Source organism: Melanaphis sacchari, unplaced genomic scaffold (genome assembly GCF_002803265.2).
Source record: "Melanaphis sacchari strain LSU unplaced genomic scaffold, SCAv2.0 Contig11_pilon_pilon, whole genome shotgun sequence".
Lineage (NCBI taxonomy): Eukaryota > Metazoa > Arthropoda > Insecta > Hemiptera > Aphididae > Melanaphis > Melanaphis sacchari.
The window spans coordinates 4,234,505-4,257,240 of NW_020270469.1; the positions used below are offsets into that span (position 1 = coordinate 4,234,505).

The 22,736-nt window shown below is 25.0% G+C and overlaps 1 protein-coding gene and 1 non-coding gene across 3 annotated transcripts; both read left to right on the plus strand.

Annotated features, from left to right (window-relative positions):
- The first annotated feature begins 2,334 nt into the window (after positions 1-2,334).
- Positions 2,335-15,814, plus strand: LOC112604413 (homeobox protein 4-like). Of its 2 annotated transcripts, XM_025353446.1 has the most exons (14): positions 2,335-2,641; positions 3,270-3,342; positions 3,457-3,659; positions 4,318-4,743; positions 6,619-6,805; positions 9,414-9,889; positions 10,523-10,592; positions 11,530-11,648; positions 11,727-11,885; positions 12,349-12,539; positions 12,600-12,753; positions 12,825-13,043; positions 14,359-14,444; positions 15,661-15,814. In XM_025353446.1, the coding sequence occupies exons 3-14, from the start codon at positions 3,474-3,476 to the stop codon at positions 15,683-15,685; spliced, it is 2,298 nt and encodes a 765-aa protein (XP_025209231.1). In that variant the 5' UTR covers positions 2,335-2,641; positions 3,270-3,342; positions 3,457-3,473; the 3' UTR covers positions 15,686-15,814. The 2 variants fall into 2 exon arrangements, with proteins under 2 accessions (XP_025209231.1, XP_025209232.1); XM_025353447.1 differs by lacking the exon at positions 3,270-3,342.
- On the plus strand, positions 14,604-14,685 carry Trnal-aag. Its single transcript has one exon. It is a non-coding gene; the product is annotated as a tRNA-Leu (tRNA).
- Positions 15,815-22,736: the final 6,922 nt, after the last annotated feature.

A 22,736-nucleotide genomic window follows, 5' to 3' on the forward strand; every position in this document is an offset into this window, starting at 1 on the left:
GTCGAAAGAAAAACCCAACGTATCATATTATATAAAAACGAAGCAGATAGTCGTCCAATATTCCCGTACCAAACGTAGATCGAGTGTAGAACGGCAAAACCTGTAGAGCGCATGCCGAACTAGCACCCAAAAATGTATTTTATCTTTTATCCTAATCAATTTGAACTCCCTTTTTACTACTAATTATAAGCAATTTTTCAAGATTTTCTTGATATATGGTAATTCAAAGCCTGGTTTTTACCAATTACAAACTTGAAATGTCTAAATTCATTTAAATTACCTATAGCATTTGTGACATTTGAATTTTGAACCCTAGGATCAGTACCTACCACTAAATATATCATAGAATTCAAATTAAACACACATGCAGATGCAGACATCTGAATATTTGATATACAGCAGAGTGCAATATGTTAATATATACCTAAATTTGAACTTAGAATTTTTACAAAAATCATGAATATTAGAAAGCGATCACACTATATTCAATTTTGGTCGGAAACTACAAAATATTTTGATTTCATTCGACGTTCGACATATCTATTCGGCTGAATTATTTGAACGTAATTTAACCAAGACAATTATATTACATGTTATTATTATTTTCGTCTGAAATAGGATAGTCTGACCGCTACCAAACAAATTATAAGTATTTTTTACTAAATTAATCAAAATCATACATTTTTATAATTAACTAAGGTTTGAAAATGTAATACAATACTCTTCATATTATGTAGTTTACATAATAGTGATAATTGAATTATTCTACTTTCTTATACCTACATGAAATAAACCATGGTAACATTATTGCGTATCGCTCACTAAATATCTGCAATTCTGAAAATCACAGCGAAAAGTTTTTCCGAAAATTACTGTTCAGTTGTCACGGAGTAGTGGGAAATCGCCTAAATGTTCTTAGATTCATAATGTAGAAGCAATCAAAAAGCTACAACTGAAGAGACGTTGTAATCGTTGTATCACAAAATAAATAAATAAATAATATTCCGTAGTGTGGTTGTAAAGTAGGGGTCACCAAATGGCGGTCCCAAATAATTATGTTCTTAATGTTTATAAACAATAGCAAATAAATAATTACAATTTACAATCATTACATCTAATTTTAAAATAATACCTATTATATAGTTATATACGTGTATATGTATGCTATTCCTAATGCGGCTTTTCAAAACTAAATGGCAAAATGGCGACCCTTGCTTATGGGGAATATTAATCCATGTTGTATAGTATACCAACCAAGTATAATAAAGATAATATAATATATTATCGTAGTTCATGATAATTTGTCATGCCAAATCATATTTCATAGACTTATAATAAGTCTATGTGCCAATACTGGCATACTGCCAATCATGAACTAAGATAATCTTAGTTCATGGTGCCAATTGAACCATGATAACATAGAGTTATCATATAGAGTAAAGTTCAACGGTCATGCCAACTACCATTGATAAAATAATCAAATAATAAAATTATTTAATCAAAATGCAACTACCAAGATGTATTATCATTATACCTAGTTGCATATCTAGTCAATCAATATACCTAAAACATGTGTGACCATAATTCTTATCAGTTATTACAATACCGTTAATATTGAATAATGAATACTGAATACAAAATAGTAAATACCCATATTATAGTATATACCAGCGTTTCCCAAACTGTGGTCCACGGAGTGCGGACCACTAGATGCATAGAAAGGAATACCTTAGGCCTAGAGATCTGCACTTGTACTAGAGGGGGTCCGCGATTGTAAATTAAAAATACTATATTACATTATTTATTATTGTTTTTTATTTTTATTTAGGGAGTCCGCAATCATTTTTACTGTCTCTAAGGGGTCGGGCAAAGAAAAGGTTTGGGAAACGCTGGACTATAGAGTATATTAGGTATATTGGTTACTGGATGTGTAGTGTGTATTGTGTACCACTATATTATAATCAGTAATCACTATCTTCATAGTTCAACCGCCATTATTGGTCACCGCATGGTATCCGCCGTATCCGGTGTTCACATTGCTCTTAACTTACAAGTGAAGTCTTAATTCAGTTAATTGAAATTCAGAGCCCAGTGGTTTTTGAGTTTTTTGACTATAGTATTTCAAATTATAATTGATTTCTCCTGTTGTCTCATTGCATCATTATTATCCTTTAATTATTGTTTGTGAATTAATAATAATTAACAATACGAGACGTTTAATTGTATCACACTTTGTTATACGATATTACAACTATGCCTTTAATATTTTACTTTACGGCTATACCGCTTTTGAAGTTATAACTTATAAATCTACTTATACCTTGATATTTTACTATTAAGAGTTCTGACTTGGGATGAAATATTTTTCTTTATTTCTGGCTATGATCATATCGTTATAAATTATATTCATAGTGATGTATTCTTGATTTTATACCTCATTATTCCACGTGCCATTTTGATTAGTGAAACGCTAGCTGCTATATAGAAGACTGCCAAACTGGACGAAGTGACGATAATTGTGTGCTATGAAACTTAAAGTAATCGTGGAAGCTGTTTCAGAAATGTTCAGTTAACGTTTAATTGATTGATCACTATTGTTTTTAACGCTGAATAGTTATATATTGGATCATTTAAATAATTTGTAAGTTTAAAGACTATATATATATATATATATATATATATGTATTAATGAATATTAAATTACTACTCAAATATTTAAGTATAATATTAAATTAACTCTCCAATAGGCATTATATAGACATTTTGTTCATTTTTCATGTCATAGTTTAACTTTACTATTAGAATTTATCTATTTCAAAAGCAACTATTTGGTTTTAACCTTAGCCTTTAAAAAAAATAAAAAACAAAAAATAATGGTACATATTAGTTATTGCGACTTTCTATACAACTTAACAGTAAATTCAAATCCATTATTGCAAATATAAAGTTAATTATATTATTTTAAAATATTAGTTTTAAATTGTAGGTTACAGAATCATCTTGAAAAAATATAATTGAATGTTAATTTGTTTTTGTTTTAATATTAAAATTTTGATAATCGATTATTATCAAAACAATTTAAATGTTATGGCTTACGATATAAATCACTTGATTTTATTTTATTTTTTTACCTTTACATTATAGAGTATCATCTTTATGCTATACATTAGTTGCAGAATAAGTACATTACCTAATTTGTGTGTTATATTCTCATTTTATTTTTTTTTTTATTATATTAATACTTAAAAATGTTTATAATCTTTGTTAAGTTTCATGTGAAACTCATATGGGTTATATCAAAGGCAGTTACAGTTTTATCAATTGACTAAATTTTAAAATAAGGTATACTTGGTTTATATTTTATATTCTTAAAAAAATGATTTGTTATAAATTATAATGATGTCCTTCTATCCTATTTTAAAATCTTATTAACAATAAAAATGTTTTATAAAATAGATAAATTTCAAATAATCATGGCAGTAGATTTTAATGAAGTGAAAATTAATGTAAGAAGCTTGTTAACCAGTTCTCAAAAACCACTCAGTATTTTACAGCTTCAAAAAGATTACCGTGAACAAGAAGGATGCAACTTACCTTATAGAAGTTTAGGTTTTAGTTCAGTCATTGAATTGCTTCAAAATATGAATGATGTTTTAATTGTAAGAATGAAATTATAATTTTGATAATATATTATGATTTATGATAAAACCTCGATTATTCAAACTAATTGAGACCACATCTAGTTTGGATATGTGAAAGTTTGAATATTGGAAATTATTTTAATATATTGTGTACATATTACTATTATCATTATATTTGAATTTCATTATTTATTAATATATAATAACATTTGATACGTATTCATAGAATTCCTTTAACAAAAGTATTCATTTTCATTTGTAAGAATTTCCATTTTTAGGTTACGTTTAGGTTTATTAGACATTGTAGATATTTGACATTCGTAACATGTATAAATATTAAATGTGTACATGATTTGATACCAAATTAGATTGCCAAGTAAAGCAAGAGGACGTTGTTTATAATGTAAATTCATTAAATCTTTATTTTCTACAAAACATTTGTACTTTTATATGTGTGTGATGCGTAAAAATAATTAAGATAATGATAAAGTCAGTAAGTTGACCAATAATTTTGATGTTCAAATAATAGAATCTTTGGATATGCCAATTGTATTTTGGATATTATAAGGGTCACATGATGGAGGTTTAGATAATCGAGGTTGTACTATACTTTATAATTATTTTATTCACTGTAAAAATTGTAATTATTAATGTATACATTGTTTAAAATTTTTAGGTCCCTCCAAATCCAAATGAGTCATCCACATTATCTCTTATTGTTGATGATAAGACCAATCATTTAAGAATGCTTATTGTTAAACAAAAATCAAATACTAAAAAAAAGAAAGCTAAACCTAATATGAATAGACGATATGGATATCAAACAAGTTCTAATGGAAACAAAACTTTTTCTGGACATAGCTCTTATAATAAAACCAACAATTATGCAAGCAACATCTCTCAAAATAATAGAAATGGTTTTCATAGATACAATAATTCCTCTATGAGTCATAATCAATTAAATCAATCATCTTCATCAATAATTAAAAGTTATTCTAATTTGAATAGAAATGGTTTCAACCAAAATATAAATTCTAGTAATGGTTATGTAACAGATAAATTACGTTCTGACATAGAAAGATTCATACTTGAAAATCAAAAGGTAACTTTTTATACTGTAATAGTGTTAATTGTCAAATGATAGAGAAACAGTTATTTTTTAAATTAGATTTGGCTGCCTATTACATGGCATGTTAACTGATAAACTACAAACTTATAAGTTTTCTATTTTAGTATAAAAAAAATTATTATATGTGAAAGCTACACTGATTATATAAAACAGATAATTACTAAATATTATATTGGTGTAAATCAAGTTAATTTATATTCTATTCAAATTAAGAATTATACTTTGTATTTAACTTATGTAGAGTTTGCGTGTTAGCTTTATTATATAAATCTAGAAAAAACAAATAACATATAAATAAGAGGGAAAGAAGCAAATGAAAAAAATATATATACATGTATAAAAAAAAAACAATAGAGGTATAAAACACAAATTTAATGATCGAGTTGTAAAATAAAATTAATTGTATTGCTAAATAGTAACAGTTAAATTTAAAATTTAATACTAATAATTTGAATCTTATAGTGCGAGATAATATTTTGGTTGAATAATTGTTGCTAGAGTTTTGTTTTATCGGTAGGGACTTCAAATGTCAATTTTTAAGGTTCCAAATAGAAAAGTACTAATGCTTTATTAACTTAGAAAATCTGTTATTGAAATCCTTAGTTTGTTTATTTATACATTTGATGTTAAGTAATTTTATTTACTTTCATATACCTTCAAAATTTCAGATAGAAAAAAAAAGGTGGTACTATCTGCCTTTGAGTCATTATAATATAATTATGAAATTGAAATTTTTATTATAGTTCCACACTACTCATATTTGTCAATTGTTGTGCTTTAAAATTGTATTTGAATTATTTAATCGTAAATAATAAACATTATTTTCACTCTTTTAGTGATTTGTGGATTCAAATCGGTTGTCAATAAGAAGTCATGAGTTCCAATGCAAATAATAGTTAAAAAAAAAAAATTAATGACTAAAATAAAACATTTAGAGGGGAGAAAGAGGGCTAAGCTAATAAATAATCATGTATATTTTCATTGATAAAGTAAAAATATTTTGTATGGTATTTAATAAAAATCTTGACGTATTAAAAGGTTATTAAAAAGACATATGTGTCATTTGCTTTTTTTCTGTAACTTTTATTTAAATTGTTTTTTTCTCATTTCTTTACTATACTAATGGTTAACTCTGTAAAAGTGAATCAATTTACCTAACTTCATCTTGACAAACATCAGTCTGCTGCTACATGTGTTATTAATTTGAATAGAATATAGTTTATTATGATAATACATTATGAATTATAAGTTTTTGTAAATATTTTTATTTATAATAATTTTATTATATTATATGTTAGTATGTTGCAGTAAAATATAAAAATTAGTAGTATTTAGTATTAGAGATTTTGCATTTAGATATAGATATAATTAATAATGTATGCTAATTTTGGTTTCTATTAGGTTTTAATTTCTCACTATTATTATACTACATCTAGAAAAAAATAATTAATAGTTATATGTATATAAATGCAAAAATTAATTGAGTAAAAAATAAAAAATTCTACTTATATGTAATGGTATTTAGAGTTTAAAACTTAAAGTATAAATTACCACACATTACATTTTTTAGATTGTTAATAGGTTATGCCAGTGGCTCTTAACCTTTTGTAGATCATGGACTCCCTTATCAATTTTTTTCGAATACCTTTCTTTTACAATATATCATGTATGGACATATGTTATGTGTTAAAGCTGCACAGACTCCGGGTATGAGTATCACGGACCTTCTGGGGGCTGCGGACCACAGGTTAAGGACTGCTGGGTTATGCTATTTGAAATATAATATGTGAAAGAAATTATTTTTAGTTAAGTGTTTCAAAGTTTATGTTAACATGTGTTTTTTTCCAGCCAATATCTTTGTGTCAATTAGAAGAAATAGTAAAACAACATTCTGATTGTTCAATTTTGAAAATAAACTGTATGCAAGATTTAAAAAATCGATTTAAAGATTTTTTAAATATAAATGATACTAGTGTTTCTTTAAAAAATACACTACAATCTAAAACTAATATAGTTAGCTTACATCATAATACAGGTATTTATTAATTTTAATTATAAATAATTCTAATTACTATTTATAATCATCATTATTACATAATTAGTTATAAATAAGGCACAGATTTAAATGCTCTAAAAAACAAATAAAAATTTGTATGCTTTAAAAAAATTTGATTTAATACCATAATAATATATTCAAGTTTAATAAAATGCCCTTAAAAATAGTTTACTAGGCTATAAGGTATATAATACAATAATTAACACAACTGTAATACATATTATATTCTTAACAATTAAAAACCAATTACATCAAAAACAAAAAAAGATAAGGAATATAATTTTAAAATGTAAATAAGTTTAAATTTGTAAAAAGATAAATATTATTGAAAATGTTGTTTATTGTTATGGTTTTACTGCTGCCTTCCACATCTGTTTTAACATAGATAAAAATAACACATATTAAAAATAGGGATATAACCAAAATGAATACAGTAAAACCTTTTTATAACGGACCATACATTAGACGGAATCCTCCTTATAATGAAAATGTCAATAGTCTTGGTTCAAATTATATATTAAATTAACCTCTCTTAGATGGAACCAATACAAAACGAAAACAGTCCATTTTTGTGACCCAAATAGCAAAAATACTCTCTGTAAGATGGTTAATAAAATTATTTAAAGATAAAAAACATTTAATTTTATGATTATCTGAAATATCGCTCATTGGTAAAATAGCAATCTCATATTTAGAAAAATTACAAACATTTTCAGCCACAATTTCAAATTCAAATTTATTAGAACTAACAATAATAGCACAAAAAAAAAGTAATCAAATATTTTAAACTATTTTCTTAGTTATATAAAAAGTAACATATGTATACATTTTTTTTGAATTCTTAGTTTTAATTTTTTAGCTCATATAATGTATTATACACAATTATAATTTTTAAGTATAAATGTACATCTTATGTAATATTTATCTAAAATATAATTTTTTTTAACAGATTTGTATATTCTTGAAACTTGATTTTTTTTCTACCTCCCTATAATGGAAAAAAAAAATATTGGTCCTAAGCGATTCCATTATAAAGAGGTTTTACTGTATTTAACTTTTTTAAGGAATTCCATCTAAGTAGTTTTATCAAATTCTATGGATTATTTTAAAATAAATGAAAATTGATTAACTCAACAATGTCCTATAAATACCAAAAAATGCTCTAAAAATCAAAAAGTTAAAAAATATGAATTTAAAGATAAATTTTAAATTTGTTGATGTATGAAACAAATATACTTGGAAAACAATGTTTTAGATCATAATAAAAAATGCAATTTCCATTTTTATCCAAGCCTAGGTTATTAGTAGGGCCCAGATTTATATGCTCTAAAAACCTCAAAAATATGCACTATAAAATATGCATTTATGCTTTTATTTTATAGAAATATAAATATCTTATAAAATAACAAAATCGATTAAAAAAGTCTTTTATTTTCATTAAATATAAATAAATAAAAGTTATGCGTACTCAGATCACGATAAACATGACTTATGTATGATTCACTAAAACTTATTCAATTAAAGATTATTACTTGTCCTGATAGGTCTCAGATAAGATAAGAAAATGATTTCACCAAATTACATGGACCTTAAATATAACTATACGTTATTTTAATTAAAATAAGCAAAATATTACATATTATGCTTTAAAAACCATATATATGCAATCAAAAATCATAAATGCAGAAATATACAGTACATGTCAAAATATGCAAAATAAAACTACATTTCGGATCTATTGACTACAAATCAAACTTGAAGCTTACTTAGCTATTTTTTGGAGTGTTCAGAAAAAACATACAAATGCATATAAATCTAGGCCCTAGTTATTAGTATTAAATATATTTGTTTAATGTTTTGGAAATCATAGTGAATATTTTGTTTTAATGTACATGTAATGTCGATATTTTAATTTTTTTTTTTTTAATATTTTTTAAAAACTTATTTGTATATTAAACCTATCATTTTAATTATAATGGGTATGGAAATGTAGTGTCACATTAATATTTTTTTAGGATTTGATTCAGATCATCAATATTAATTGTTTTATGTAATTTAACATAGGTTCAACTATAAAACAAAAGTATTTATAAATATAAGGTGTGGCAAAACTCTCCCTAGTTTCAGCATAGCATTATATGATTATCAGAGGTTATAGAATGGTGAGTAGCGTGTTAGTTCCTGGGAATGGAAAGCTTATCTCACAACAGATTTTTGTCATAATATTGGCGTAGACTAATCAGCAATGCAGTTTTGTTGTGGAAATCATTATTTGTATCTACAAATTTATAGCTGCTGTCCTGTGCCCATTCTGTACTCGATTTATAATTTTTCATTGTCAAGCAGTTCCAAATCAAAAATCAATTAAGATGATAGCATAAAATTAAAAAAAAAAAAAACTATCTGTTATTAAAATTGGAGGTGGATAGGTGGACTAGGGAAGGTATATTGCTGCATACTATATTTCATACTTTAAAACTTATATATTTTAACGTGTAAATAAATAATATTTGTATTCATAGTTATTTTAATATTAAATGCATGTAATATATTACTATATATTAAATTAATTAATTTTAATTTACAGATGTTCAAATTAAACCTTTAAGACCATTTGATTTTAATAAATTCTCAAATAATAATACACTACCTAGTTTTTCATCTATAAATCATGATAATGACAAAGATGAAAATGTTATAAATTCAAAAGAATATGATGGTAATAAGCAAAATACAGTGTCTGATTCGTATAGACGGTTAACAGATAATGGATTAGAAGCAAATATACCTCATGATAAAAATCAAAGTCATAATTATGGAAAGAATAATAAATTAAATAGATCAATTGAATCTTCGATTGATTATATAGATATATGTAAAAATCAAAATAAGATTAAAGCACTTGAAGTTGGTTTTTATAATAAAAAAAAAAACTCTGATTTTGCTGAAATTAGTTTAAGAAAAAATATTGAATATGTAAAAAAACTATCAGAAAATAAAAAAAATAAAAAAGTTGATACAGAACTTGTAAATGGAAAGAAATCTGAATCTTGTTTTATTACTGTAAGTATAAAATGTAGTAAGACATATAAGACATACTTCATCAGTTTATTCTGAATAAAAATAATATTAAAAAAAGCTAAAGAATGTATATATTTTTAATGTCGTTAACCAAATTATTCTTTATATCAAACCTTTATATTAAAAGTATTTAACAATTTTATTATTGATTCAAACAAAAATAATTTTGTTTTTTTTTTTTTAATGATTTTTAATTTTAAGTCTGAATGAACTGTATGCTTATATAAAGAAAATATAAAATATAGATAAATAGATATATAGATTATTATTATATCTTATTATAATAATATTATATATAATATAATATATATGAAGAGAGAAGTATTAGTTCATTTTTTTTTTTTTTGTGTAGTATTTTACAAAACTTTAATTTAGTGTTGAATTGTTTTTCATTTTTCCATAATTGAAGGAGAATTAGAATTAACTAAGATTTAGAAATTAGAAATTTTTAATTCATTAATTTAAAATTTTTTCCTTCAGTATTAATAATTTCTTAGTATTTTTTATTTGCTTCAATGTTTTAATGAATTATTATGGTTACTATTGTTATTAGTTATTTTAATGTAATAATGTTTTTTAATAATTCTGCCAAATAAAAAATTTAAATATTTTCAGATAAATGGTGAAAATTCTCTAAATAATTCAAATTTATTTTTGCATTCTACTCCAAAAAAAAATAATAATGGTAAGTAGTTATTTTACTTATTTATTTAAATTTTTAAGTATTTTTTAAGTTTTAAATCCATTTCAGTACAAGAAAAGTAGCTATATCATTTTTTTTTTTTTTTTTAACTTTTGAGTTTAAAAATTGTTTAATATGCACAAGTTTAGATCATGATTACATTAGCACATACAAAACATTCTTCCACTTTGTCTCTTGCTATAGTAGTTGGTGTATGAGAGTTAAGAGAGAACTAATCAATAGCTAGTTTGTTGCAAAAAATACTAAATTATCAGTCTTCCCGTCACAATTATAATTTGTGTGGAGTATGTGTTTTTCTATTCATCTTGTTTATCAAAGATCAAGGTGAATCCTCGACAAGTCAAAAAACTAAATTTGTTATTTAGCAAATTGATTTTGTTGCATTTGTTTTTAATTTTTCAAACAGAGAATTATGTTTGATTATAAATTTCATACTATGATAATTTGGTAAAATAAATTATAGTATCAATTGTGAATAGTTATTTATTTCATTAATTATAAATATTTAAAGCTATTAGTATTCATATTAGTGATTATGTGCTACGCACTACTATTTTCATAATTAAATTAAGGGGTTGTTTAAATATTAATTTATTTAAATTATTTAAAAGTTATTTTTTAATTTGTTAGTTTGTTTTTTAGATTAATTAAATTTTATCTTATTTTACATAATGCATTGTTATAAAAATGGATTATTTTTGTGTAATCTTAGTTACCATACGTGTTTTAATAAGTGAAAAGTACTCATAACGAGCTAGCATTTTGTTCCTTAAAGAAATAGTTTTTTTATTTATTCTTAATACATAATATAAATACAAGAAAAAAAATTAAAAAGTAATAAATAATGTATAATTTTTTTGATACTTATTTTTTTATGAATAATATTTAACATTTTAATTTATTTAACTTTCAAACATAGATAAAATAATATTGAATGTAGACCAATGTATTCCCGAAGAAGTAAGGTTAAATATTGCAAGAATATTCAAAGTGTACTGTAATGGTTTGAATATTGAGAATTTTAAATTCATTTATTCTGTAAGTGTATATTTTAACAAAACTTTAATATTTTATTAGTTTGTATTTTGTTAATATAAATTTATGTTGAATTTTCAGAAATTGTACTGTACTGTTCTTGATCCAACTTATTTTGGTTTTACATCAATTAAACAATTGTTAAAAGAATTAGATCAAATGATTGAAATACGTAATAATATACTATATTCGAAAAATGAACTTATACTGTGTGAAAATATAGATTTTAAAAATAAAAACGTAAATACACAAGTTTGATTGAATATTATTAAAATTTAGAATATATAAAACAGAGGACGTAATAATCACATTTGTTCTTTTTGTTTTACACATACACTTTTTTTTTTATTATGATTTAGATTTACCTATAATAAAACTTCTGGTCAAAAATGTTGCTTAGAAATATATTCCAGCATGAGTTTTTTTTTTAATTTTAAAAATTGTAATGATTCACAATTTTAATAGTTTTATTTAATAAAAAAAAAAATCAACTGGGGATTTGATTTATGACTTACATAGTTCTATAAATATACTTATTGTACTCGGATCTGTTAATTCACTAAATAAAAAACGGTATTATTTTAATGGTATGGTTTCTTGAGTTCATTTACCTATTTTTCCTTGTTAGGTTTGTGTAAGGCAGAAGAATATTGTGGGTGATCTGAATATATTTTCCTTCAACTAAATGATTTAATATTTTCAGGATTTTATATTAACGTGCATTTGTTTAAGTAACGGAATAGAAATTTCTACAATTATAGAACAGCCAATATTGTCTTTCAATAAGAACAATTTAAAAAAAATGCTGTTGGTTGAAACATATAATCCAAGTTTATTTTATTTACAATTATGTAATGAGGTTGATGAATTTAATCGTTTAATGATGCGAATGCAGTAAATATATAAAATAATAGTGATCATTTACTATTTTATTTATCTTATAATGTTTTTCAGAAATTGTTATGAAACTGAAAATAAAAACTATCTTGTCAAACTAAATCAAATTTTACTAGGTTCATTTTATGCATCTTCCTATACTTCATTTTCAAATACAAAACAGTGGTATAGAGTTAGAGTTATAAGAGAAATTAATCCAACCACTGTTGAGGTAAGTGTTTAATTAGAAAAAAAAATATAATAATTACTTAAAATATTTATGTTGTGAACTATATTTATTAGGTTATTCATGTGGACTATGGAACTGTTGATAATATACCTAAGACTGAATTACGATTTTTGAAAAGTGAATTTTGTAATTTACCATGTCAAGCGATTCATTGTTGTTTGACTGGTTATAATGAACTTGATACAATTGCATCTGAAGTTACAAACGCATTTTTAGAAATCATAAATATTAATAAGGAGGTTTTGGTTATAGTTGATGATCATTTTATATTGGTAAATTTTATATATTTATTTACAATAATATGATATTATTAAGTTTCTATGCAGAACACGTATAGGCGTGCTGAATGCACACAGGTGCTGTATGGTGTATGCTTGGTACAGTTGATTGGCCTGAAGGGCTGTTATTTATGATGGGCTATAGGGTTGCTAGCACTATGAATTATGATGGCAACAATTTTAATTAGAAAAGAGTAGTTATATTTCAATATTAAACATACTAATATTTTTTTTTAATACTATTTAATATCCTATTTTCTACAAAAAATGAAATAAATGAAATAATTTTTATAGCACGTTGTGTATAAATTACAATAAAGCATAAAAGTTAGAAATAGATAAAAAAAAGAATCTATTAATTGAAATTGTATTGAACCAATGAATTAATAAATAAGAGTCTTAAGAAATCCACAATATACAGAACTATTCTTTTATTAAATAACACTCATTATATAAAAATGTATTAGTCTTTAAAAAATAACATTATTTTTTAAATATTTTTTATTGTTATATATTTTTTAAGTTTTTACTTTTTAAATGATAATATACATTTTTAGTTTCGTATTCTGAAACAGAATATTGTTTGGAGTATTCAGGTACATACAAAGTTTAGTTTGATAGCTTTTGAGTTATAAGTATTTTAAGTTTAGGCAAATGAAGTAGTAGACTATCATTTTACGGTGTTTTCCCACATCTCGCTATTTTGTTTTTATAAATTTTAAATACTTATAATTATTTGTCCTAATTTTCTATTTTATGCATCATAGTACTCCATAAAATATCCTTTTTTGGGAATATGAAATTATAAATGTTTGATGTCATTAAATAAAGTAAAAATTTAAAAAAATATACAAAACCTAATCATCATTCAATTTGTTTATAAGTAAACAATAAAATTATATTTTTAATTTATTGGATATACAACAACTACATAGATATATTCCATCATATAATTTGTATTTTTTTATTGAAAAAAATATTGTAATTATTTTGTCTTTAAATCCATAGTCAATCAATAATCATAGTTTTATTCATGGTATTAAATCAGTGAAATATACCCAAGATTAATAAGATCAATGAAAAATATTAACATAGTTTTACTATGAAATATAATATTTATCATATACTTTTACATTAAGATTTTAAATTATACTTAAATGGTTGGTCCTGTATACTGTTTGTATGAGGAAATGTTTGCTGCACCTGATTTAAAATTGTCCACACTTAAAATTAGATACCAGTCATAAAATACATATTATAACTAATCATTACTAATTATTTAATATTAATTATAATTGTTTATATTTAGAATAATCAGTGCCAAATCTTGCATGTCACCTTATTCCAAAACAAATCAAATGATTCAAAAAAACTAGAAAATATTAATAATGAGTTGTAAGTACCCATTTAAGTTTTTAAGTATATTACACAAATTTGATTACTATGGATAAATTAAATCAATTTATTTTAATAATTTATTTTAAAGCGTGTTCTTAGAGATATTGAATAACTAAAGATGCTAAATAACCCTCTATACTACCGCTTTCCAACTGAGGTAGCGTGGCCGAGCGGTCTAAGGCGCTGGTTTAAGGCACCAGTCTCTTCGGAGGCGTGGGTTCGAATCCCACCGCTGCCACACTATATTTTTAGATCGTTTTTGTTTTTTCGTTTTATTTTATTTTTGAAATTAACATCTAATCATGTTATATTTTATTCTAGTTAGGTCAGACTTTATTCACTTTGTTTTTTAATAATCGAATAGAAACTCGCACCGTCTTTTATTTAACAAACAACGATTGTTATTATAACGTAACAATAATTAAAAGTATTTAAAGTACAACAAAAATGTCCCATATAATCTTCTAATTCTATATAATGAAAATAATGAGTACATTGTTATAAATGTATAACTTTTTATTAAAAAAAATTATCGTTGTAATTTTAAGAATTAGTAATACAAATTTTCAATAAATTATAAAAATTATACTTATAGTTAATCAATTCTATAGTGGATGGTATGTTATATAATCTTAGTGTAATATACTGTAGTTCATTAGTTATTACTTATTAGTTATTAATATTTTTATTATTCAGTATTTTTCCCCGAAAATCAACATTTAACGTTGGTTCTGGTGTGTTTAGGTGCACAAAATCAAAATATTGGCCTCGTTAATATTATTATAGTTTTAAACTGTTACACTTAAGTTTTGTTGATATTTTGGTTAACTACGCTGAATCTTGGTACGCATATGAAATTAAAACTTCTGATAAAAGAAGGGCTTGATTTTAAGAAAAATAATTATTTAAAAACCCCCCAAAAAAATATCCCACAACATTCATTTCAGAACGGCAGCAGTCCCTAAAAAAAGTGTAATACATACTTAACGTTTACTCTGGCATTGACTTAAAGCGTTCGATTGACTAGGTATCAGAAAAAATAAACGAAACTGGTATAAAAAATAGTTAAATAATAATCCTATTAATTGTATATTATCGGTATGCTTATGACGCGTCTTGACGGTAATAATCTTGTGTCTAATATATTAATCAAATAAATCTTTTTTAATTTTAGTGATTTTTATATTTTAACGAATTTAATGTTTTTTCACAGAACTATATGGCATTTGAAACGTTAAGAATTATACATTTACAAGACAACTTTTATTGAACAGGACAATATATGATGCTACTGTAAGTTATTCATAAGTTATTCAATCTTCCGCAGTTATCTAGATGATTATATTATTCAACTTATTTGTTATAAGTATCTAATTTTATTTAATTACTTTTTTAGTTTTTGTTTTATTTCATCTTACTACTTTTTAAGGTTTTTTAAAGTTGTTGATTTTTGTCTGTATTTTATTTATTTGTTTTTTTAAGCTTTTAACGACTTAACTTGCAGTGGTATTTTAGTTGACAAATGTTTAGTGTGGTTACTTTTTTTTATATATATTTATAAATTATTACCACGCATAAATATCTGTATGCGGTACATATATCGAAAAAAACAAAATAAGGGACCCGTTTTATACTTTTTAAAAACGTAAAAAAATATAGCGGGCCCCACCCTTTCATTTACGTGTACTTATAATAATTCTCTCTCTATTCTCAAAAACTTACTATTGTTTATTATATTATTATTTTATCGTTGTATATACTGTATCTACATAATATTTATTCGCAACGTCTGCTCGTTTCTATAGCTATTGTTTGTTCGAGATTTATGTTTACGAAAAATAATACAATAACATTCGCAATGTTTTTAAAAATAAAAAGATTAGCATACAGTAAAATCGAATTTTCTTGGGTGAGTTTATATAACTAATATACTATATTGTACTGTCTCCATATGCATGCGGCATGTTAAAATATTATGTGCATTTTGTTGCTGAACATTATGTACCTGCTATTCCGTTCGATTATAAACTATCATAATATTTGCAATTATTTTGTTCGAGATTGCCATAAATCGTAATCACAAAATTTATTAATGTGAATGTGTTATTCATGTACTGCAACGACGTTATAATATTACTATTATTTTTATTAAATTGTACATAATATAATACTCGTGTTTCAGTATTGACCATATTACTATTATAAATACTGTTACTGTTGAACGGTTAACTTTATATTATTGTTTACAAAATATGACATCAAATTATTTCTGACGTTATTTGAACTAATATTTAATGATCGTATATATCAATATACTAAATGTATTTTTTTCTTAAATATTGTTTTTTGCAAATCATTGTAAAGTATAATATTTACATTGTATTTTTTTTTCATTGTATACTATCTATAATATATAATTATAACCGGTTATTTTATGCGTAAGTTTTTAAGTCATAGAAATTAAACTCGTAACAAGTGAATAAAAAATAATAGTTTCGATGGCATTTTTAGTTTTTCCATTGTATTAAGCATATCATTTAAAAAAAAATTGATTTGATTTTCTTTCGCTGGGTAGTATTTCTGTTTTTACGATTTTTATGTAGGGGTTTCTGCACCATTGTTTCCGGTGTTTCGAGACGAATCTTCGGGAACATTATTCTACCGTGTTCCATTATATTATGGATTATATAAACCCAAGTATCAAAGATCTTGGTTACATGACATCCTAATCTCCTGGACATTATTAATTATTGTTACTCATGTAATATATACTCATGAATGTTATGTATTAAGATAAATGTTTATTTTTGAATAAAATATGTTCTATTTTACCTAACGCAATCATGTTATAATTTAACTTAACCTGAGAATCATAATAGATTTTTATGTTATTCTTACGAATAAACTATTTTGCCCAAACTCCTTAGCTTCAATTCAGCTACGCCACTAGTTATAAGAATTTAACGTTTGTACCGACGGAGTGTATAGTGAATTTATATTTTGAAGAGCGCCTAAAGTGTCACTTCATTTCATTCATTTAAAATACTTCAAATATTTATAACTAATATATTAACTACACACACAAATTATTAGAATTATATTTTGTGAGGGAATATTAAAATTAAAGATCTGTCAAAAAGGTCGTTCAAAATCACGTTATAGAAAACTTAAAAATATAATTTTTTCAGATGTATATTGTTTTGTGACAAACTCGAATAGTGTAAAAACATATGTAATAAAAGTTAATACTTTTCGAAGTAATGAGGGTTTCCTGTTGAAAGAACCGTTCGGCATAATAATATAGTAATAATAACGTGTGTCGAGCACGCAAATTAAGCATATGGGCGCAATAAGAGTATAATATGTAATTGTATACATGTATCCTATTATTCGGCTATTCATTTAAACGCAGTCAGTATTTTATTTTTATTTTTGGCTTGACGTGGGTATTCGTTGTTTTTATTATTACTGTTGTTGTATTTTAGCTCAACGCCGTACCCATCGTGTGCGCACCACACGGAACGTAGGTACACATTGTACTATATTATAATAAGGACCGCCGCGTGATGCGAACACAATGCCGGTAAATTATGATCACCGCGTCTTGGACGGGTTTCCTTTAAATTCGCACGGATAACATAATATTTATGCATTCTCCATTTGTGTATTTGTGCGTGTATTATACACGTGGTGTAACATTATGGACATTAAACCTACCTCATCTCGTTAATGGTCAGGTATGTATGTCACAGTCAATGTGCCCGCTGTTGGACGCGCTCGAGACTCGCCTCCTCGCGTACACGCCAATACTATCCGCTACACGATAATGTATTTGAGCTGCGAATGTGACGCCTATCCATATCGCGTGGGCGTCGCGTGTGTGTGTAAACGTATACAATTACAATAATTTACGTGCGATTTTAATTTGAATTCGGCGTTCATAGACCGATTGCCGAAAAGTACATGGATTTTTTTTCTTTCTATTATACCTAAGTAATTATTATTACTATCGTGTGTAGGCAAGTATGATTCCGGCATGTAGTATAATGAGGGTCGCACGCGCTTTGAACGCATAATATAACGTGATGTACGCACCGCCGCGAGTTAGGTTAAGATATACTGGGCTACTCCTCAAGTTTAAGTTTTGGGCTCATGTTATCCTATTTATAGCCTATATGTTATCAATAATAATATTATATATCGATCGGATTCTAATAAGAAATCAAAAATAAAAATTACGATCTTATTAATTTATTTGTTGATTTAATAAAAATTTGTAAAAAGTTATGTAAAATAAGTAGATATTTAATTACTTAAAAACTTAATAGCATATATTTTAGATTCTTTTTATTTTCAATTATGTTTTAAGTATGCTTCAAAAGTTCAGTTGCAAAACTCATCAAAATTAAGTAGGATAGTTGTGTAATTGATATATTCGGCAGGTATGTGCGTTCCAAGTAGTTATTTTTAAGGACTATGTAAAAATATATTGTTCTTTAAATAACTCATCTGACTGTGATTGGTAAACAAATTATTGTCAGTAGGGCGAGCGCTAATTTTAATATTTTCTGGGCAGTTATTAAAATGTATTAATTGTCCAGTCCGCCCTACAATCCCTGTTTTATGAAAACATCACAGTTGTCACTCTGGGCGATTGTAAACTCTCCCGGGTCTAGTAAAAATCATAAAATACATTTAATATACATTTAAGTTGCGTTTAAAAATAGTCAATCATATATAATAATAATAATAACAATATAAATTAATGTTTTTAGCTGCTATGAACATGATATAGTTAAAATACAATAAAAAATAAAATTTCAAAAAATCCAATATACATTTAAGTTTCCTTTAAAAATAGTCATTAATAATAATAATATCAATAATATAAGTTACAAATACAAAATATACGTAAAAATGTTAAAATCATTGTTTTTGATAAGAACATACAGATACGTAACTCGTAGTGTAGCAATAAAATTTAAAACAACTCGGGAGAGCTTACATACTTCCTACAGGTAACTATAAAGTTGACCGGGAGAGTTTACACATTTACTTCAGGTAAACATAATATTAACCCGGGAGAGTTTACTATTTTTAAAAATCGGGAGAGTTTACCATAAAATCGGGAGAGTTTACCACCGCCCGTCACTCTAACAGCTAAATCAAATTGAATACATACATTATAGATGATTCACTTTTTAACCAATGATCGGTTATGCCAACTATGTTCTTGGGCAGTTTTTGTAATATTAAAAAACAGATAATGAGGTGTACCTATTGATTTTATAATAAATCAATATTTTTAACCTATAATATAAATTTGTATTTCAAAGCAGTATAATTTTTTTTTGGTTTGTTGAAATACTCTAAAACATCGAATTATATTAGGTAACAAATACTTTTTGTTAATGAAAATATGAAAATTGTAAGTCCAGTTCAGCAGAGTAAGATGGCAGAGCTAATAGGTATACGGGTATCCTCCATAATTTATTTGTGATACGCGTGATCTATCAATGTGATGCAGTGGAATTAAATTTGCGGTAATCAGTAGGTAAACTTACGAGTGGCTACGGTCTATCTATATTAAATTAATGCGACTTAGTATTTACAACATCAGGTGCAGCCAAATGACCAATCACGGAGATTTTAAAGTCGATCATGTTAAATTTATTTTTAGTAAATTTTATCAAATATCCAGCGTTGGGAAGACTCGATAACCGACGATATAACCTATTTGTATACAAAACGGCTTTTTTTCACAAGAAAATTATTAAATCTGAACGCCAAATTAAATTTTCTATAACCATTTAGAGTAGTGTCTTCATTTAGTACACAGCAACTATTCTTTAGATATGATTAACTTTTAAATTATATGCAATCATTGGCGATGTGAAGACAGTTTTTTCGGTGTTGAGATTTAAGTTGGTGAATGAGTGATTATTAGTATGGAGTACTAATAGTAGTGTAAATCAGAATAGTGCTAATGAACGATTTAGATATTCATAAATGTACATTTTAAAGAAGGGAAGATTATTTATACAGGCTATCTTTTAGTTTGCTGGGTTGGTTGTTGGGTGAAATAAAATACTTCGCACTGCCATTATGTGTAATATCACTCTTCAACGTCAATAAAATAATATATAAACTATTTAATTTTTATTTAGATTTTATAAATTAATTGTAAAATATATTTTAATTTTATTATTTATACAAGTATGTTTGTTAATAATTATAGGTAAAAGCTAAAAGGTACTTAACATGCTACTGCTACTGTATACTTAAATGAAACCAATAAATAACCATTTTTTAGGTATCATTGACTTAACACTTATTTCGAATCAACCATTGAAGCAACAGAAAGTAAGCACATTACAGTACTAACTACTAGTACTCAATAATAATTATAAAAATTTATGAAACTATGGAAGTCGATCCTCAAAGGAAAAATGTTCTTAGTAAATTTTTGATGAAAAAGTTTTGCTCTCCCTGTATTATACCTATACTGGATACTGTTTAAGTGTATAACCTCGACTAGACTATCAAAATATTAAATAGGTTGATACCGCATAGTGGGGATGGGCTACTCAAAATTAGTATAGGGCAAATTTTTAGAAAATTAAAATCTAGCGGGCCAGGACATCTAAAGCCAAAAAAAAAGGTCATTAAATACATGAATTTAAATTAGTATTTATTAATTATTTTATTTATAACGTGAATTTTTAATTTGAAAATGTAGGTCTGGCCAGATAAAAAAAGTTCGCTGGTCGCTAGTTGCCTACCCGTACAGTATAAGTGGTATAATGTCCAAAACGATTCTGTACACTATTGTACATAAAGATAAGTACAAACTTAATCTAACTTCGAAATATTATATGCGCTAAGTCGGCGTTTCTCAAACTGTGGGTCACGACCCCTTGGGGGGTTACAAGTCAATTTTTGGGGGGTCGCGAGAAGTAGTATTATATTATTACAATTATTATTATTATTATAAAGTAGTAAATAAGTAATAAAAAAAATTTGTTTTTTGAAATTACTTTTTTGATTCTGTAAATTTAAAATTATGAGGATCGCGATAGATTTTTAGAAAAAAATTTGGGTCGTGGTCCTAAAAAGATTGAGAACCACTGCGCTAAGTTATTATGGTCACAGTTAAAATATACGTAAGTACTAAAAGTACTAATTACTAAGTACGTATCTTATAAATTTTGATTAGTTAAAAAGAAATAATCAAAAAATAAAACAAAAACGAACAAAGTATCGTAAAATGTTAAAATTATATTTTTTAATTCTGTGTAAATAATTAAATTTATAATTATAGTACTGTCAGTTTTATTTACATTTTATAATAATCTACTCGTAGATGAATTATTTAAATTGCCTCGAGGCAATATAGAATTTATTGAACTATCGAATTCATCGCGAACGAATAATTAAATAACACAATAGTATAAATAAATTATCGTTGAATTTTTAAACGTTGGATCTCGAGAAGTCTTTTTTCGGTATATCATAATTTGATTTTTATTTATATACGTATAGGTACTTATTTGTTGTTGTTTTTTTAATTTAAATTTAAAATATTATAAAACTATTTAAATACTAAACATAAAGCACAAACACACAGAACAATAACATTATAACGATTATTAATAAAAAACTGGTTTACATTATTGTCACGTAAATTTCCGTGTTTAGCTATCGCAATATATTAAACTTAATACCTACATAATATGTGATATTATGTTTTATGCTACATATGGCAATGTGTTTATATTGTTTATACTTCAGTTTACCAATGAAGTAAAATTTCTATAAGTGTATTCAATATTTGAAAAAAAAGTGATTATAATGTTCACGTTACATCACATTGCTTTAGCATGTTAAGTTTGAATTTTTATACATTTAATAATATATTAAATAATATACATAATAATTTGATTAAACCTATTATAAATACTTAATCACATTACTAAAGAAAACAATCTTACGGTTTTAAAATAACTTATAGTTATTTTATCTTTACTAATATTTGAAATGGGTATGATTTTTTTTTCTTTTTATATTGTTTTTATTAAAATCACTTATTTTAGTGAACTAATATATTATTACAGTATGTTGATTAATTGATTATTCATATAATAAATATACGAGTAGTTATACCATATATTGACTAATTAATTTTATTAAAAAAAAACGTTCATCATTTCTTTGACATAAAACTGATTTTATTTTAATTCTATATATTATTTTTTTTCTAAAAAAATGTCAAATTATTACTGTAGAGTG

Excerpts from the sequence above, each read along its gene's own strand:
- LOC112604413 (XM_025353446.1), top strand. The coding sequence starts at position 3,474 with ATGGCAGTAGATTTTAATGAAGTGAAAATTAATGTAAGAAGCTTGTTA. Across the intron at positions 9,890-10,522 it reads CTGAATCTTGTTTTATTACT|ATAAATGGTGAAAATTCTCT; the intron begins GTAAGTATAAAA and ends AAATATTTTCAG. Across the intron at positions 12,540-12,599 it reads CGTTTAATGATGCGAATGCA|AAATTGTTATGAAACTGAAA; the intron begins GTAAATATATAA and ends AATGTTTTTCAG.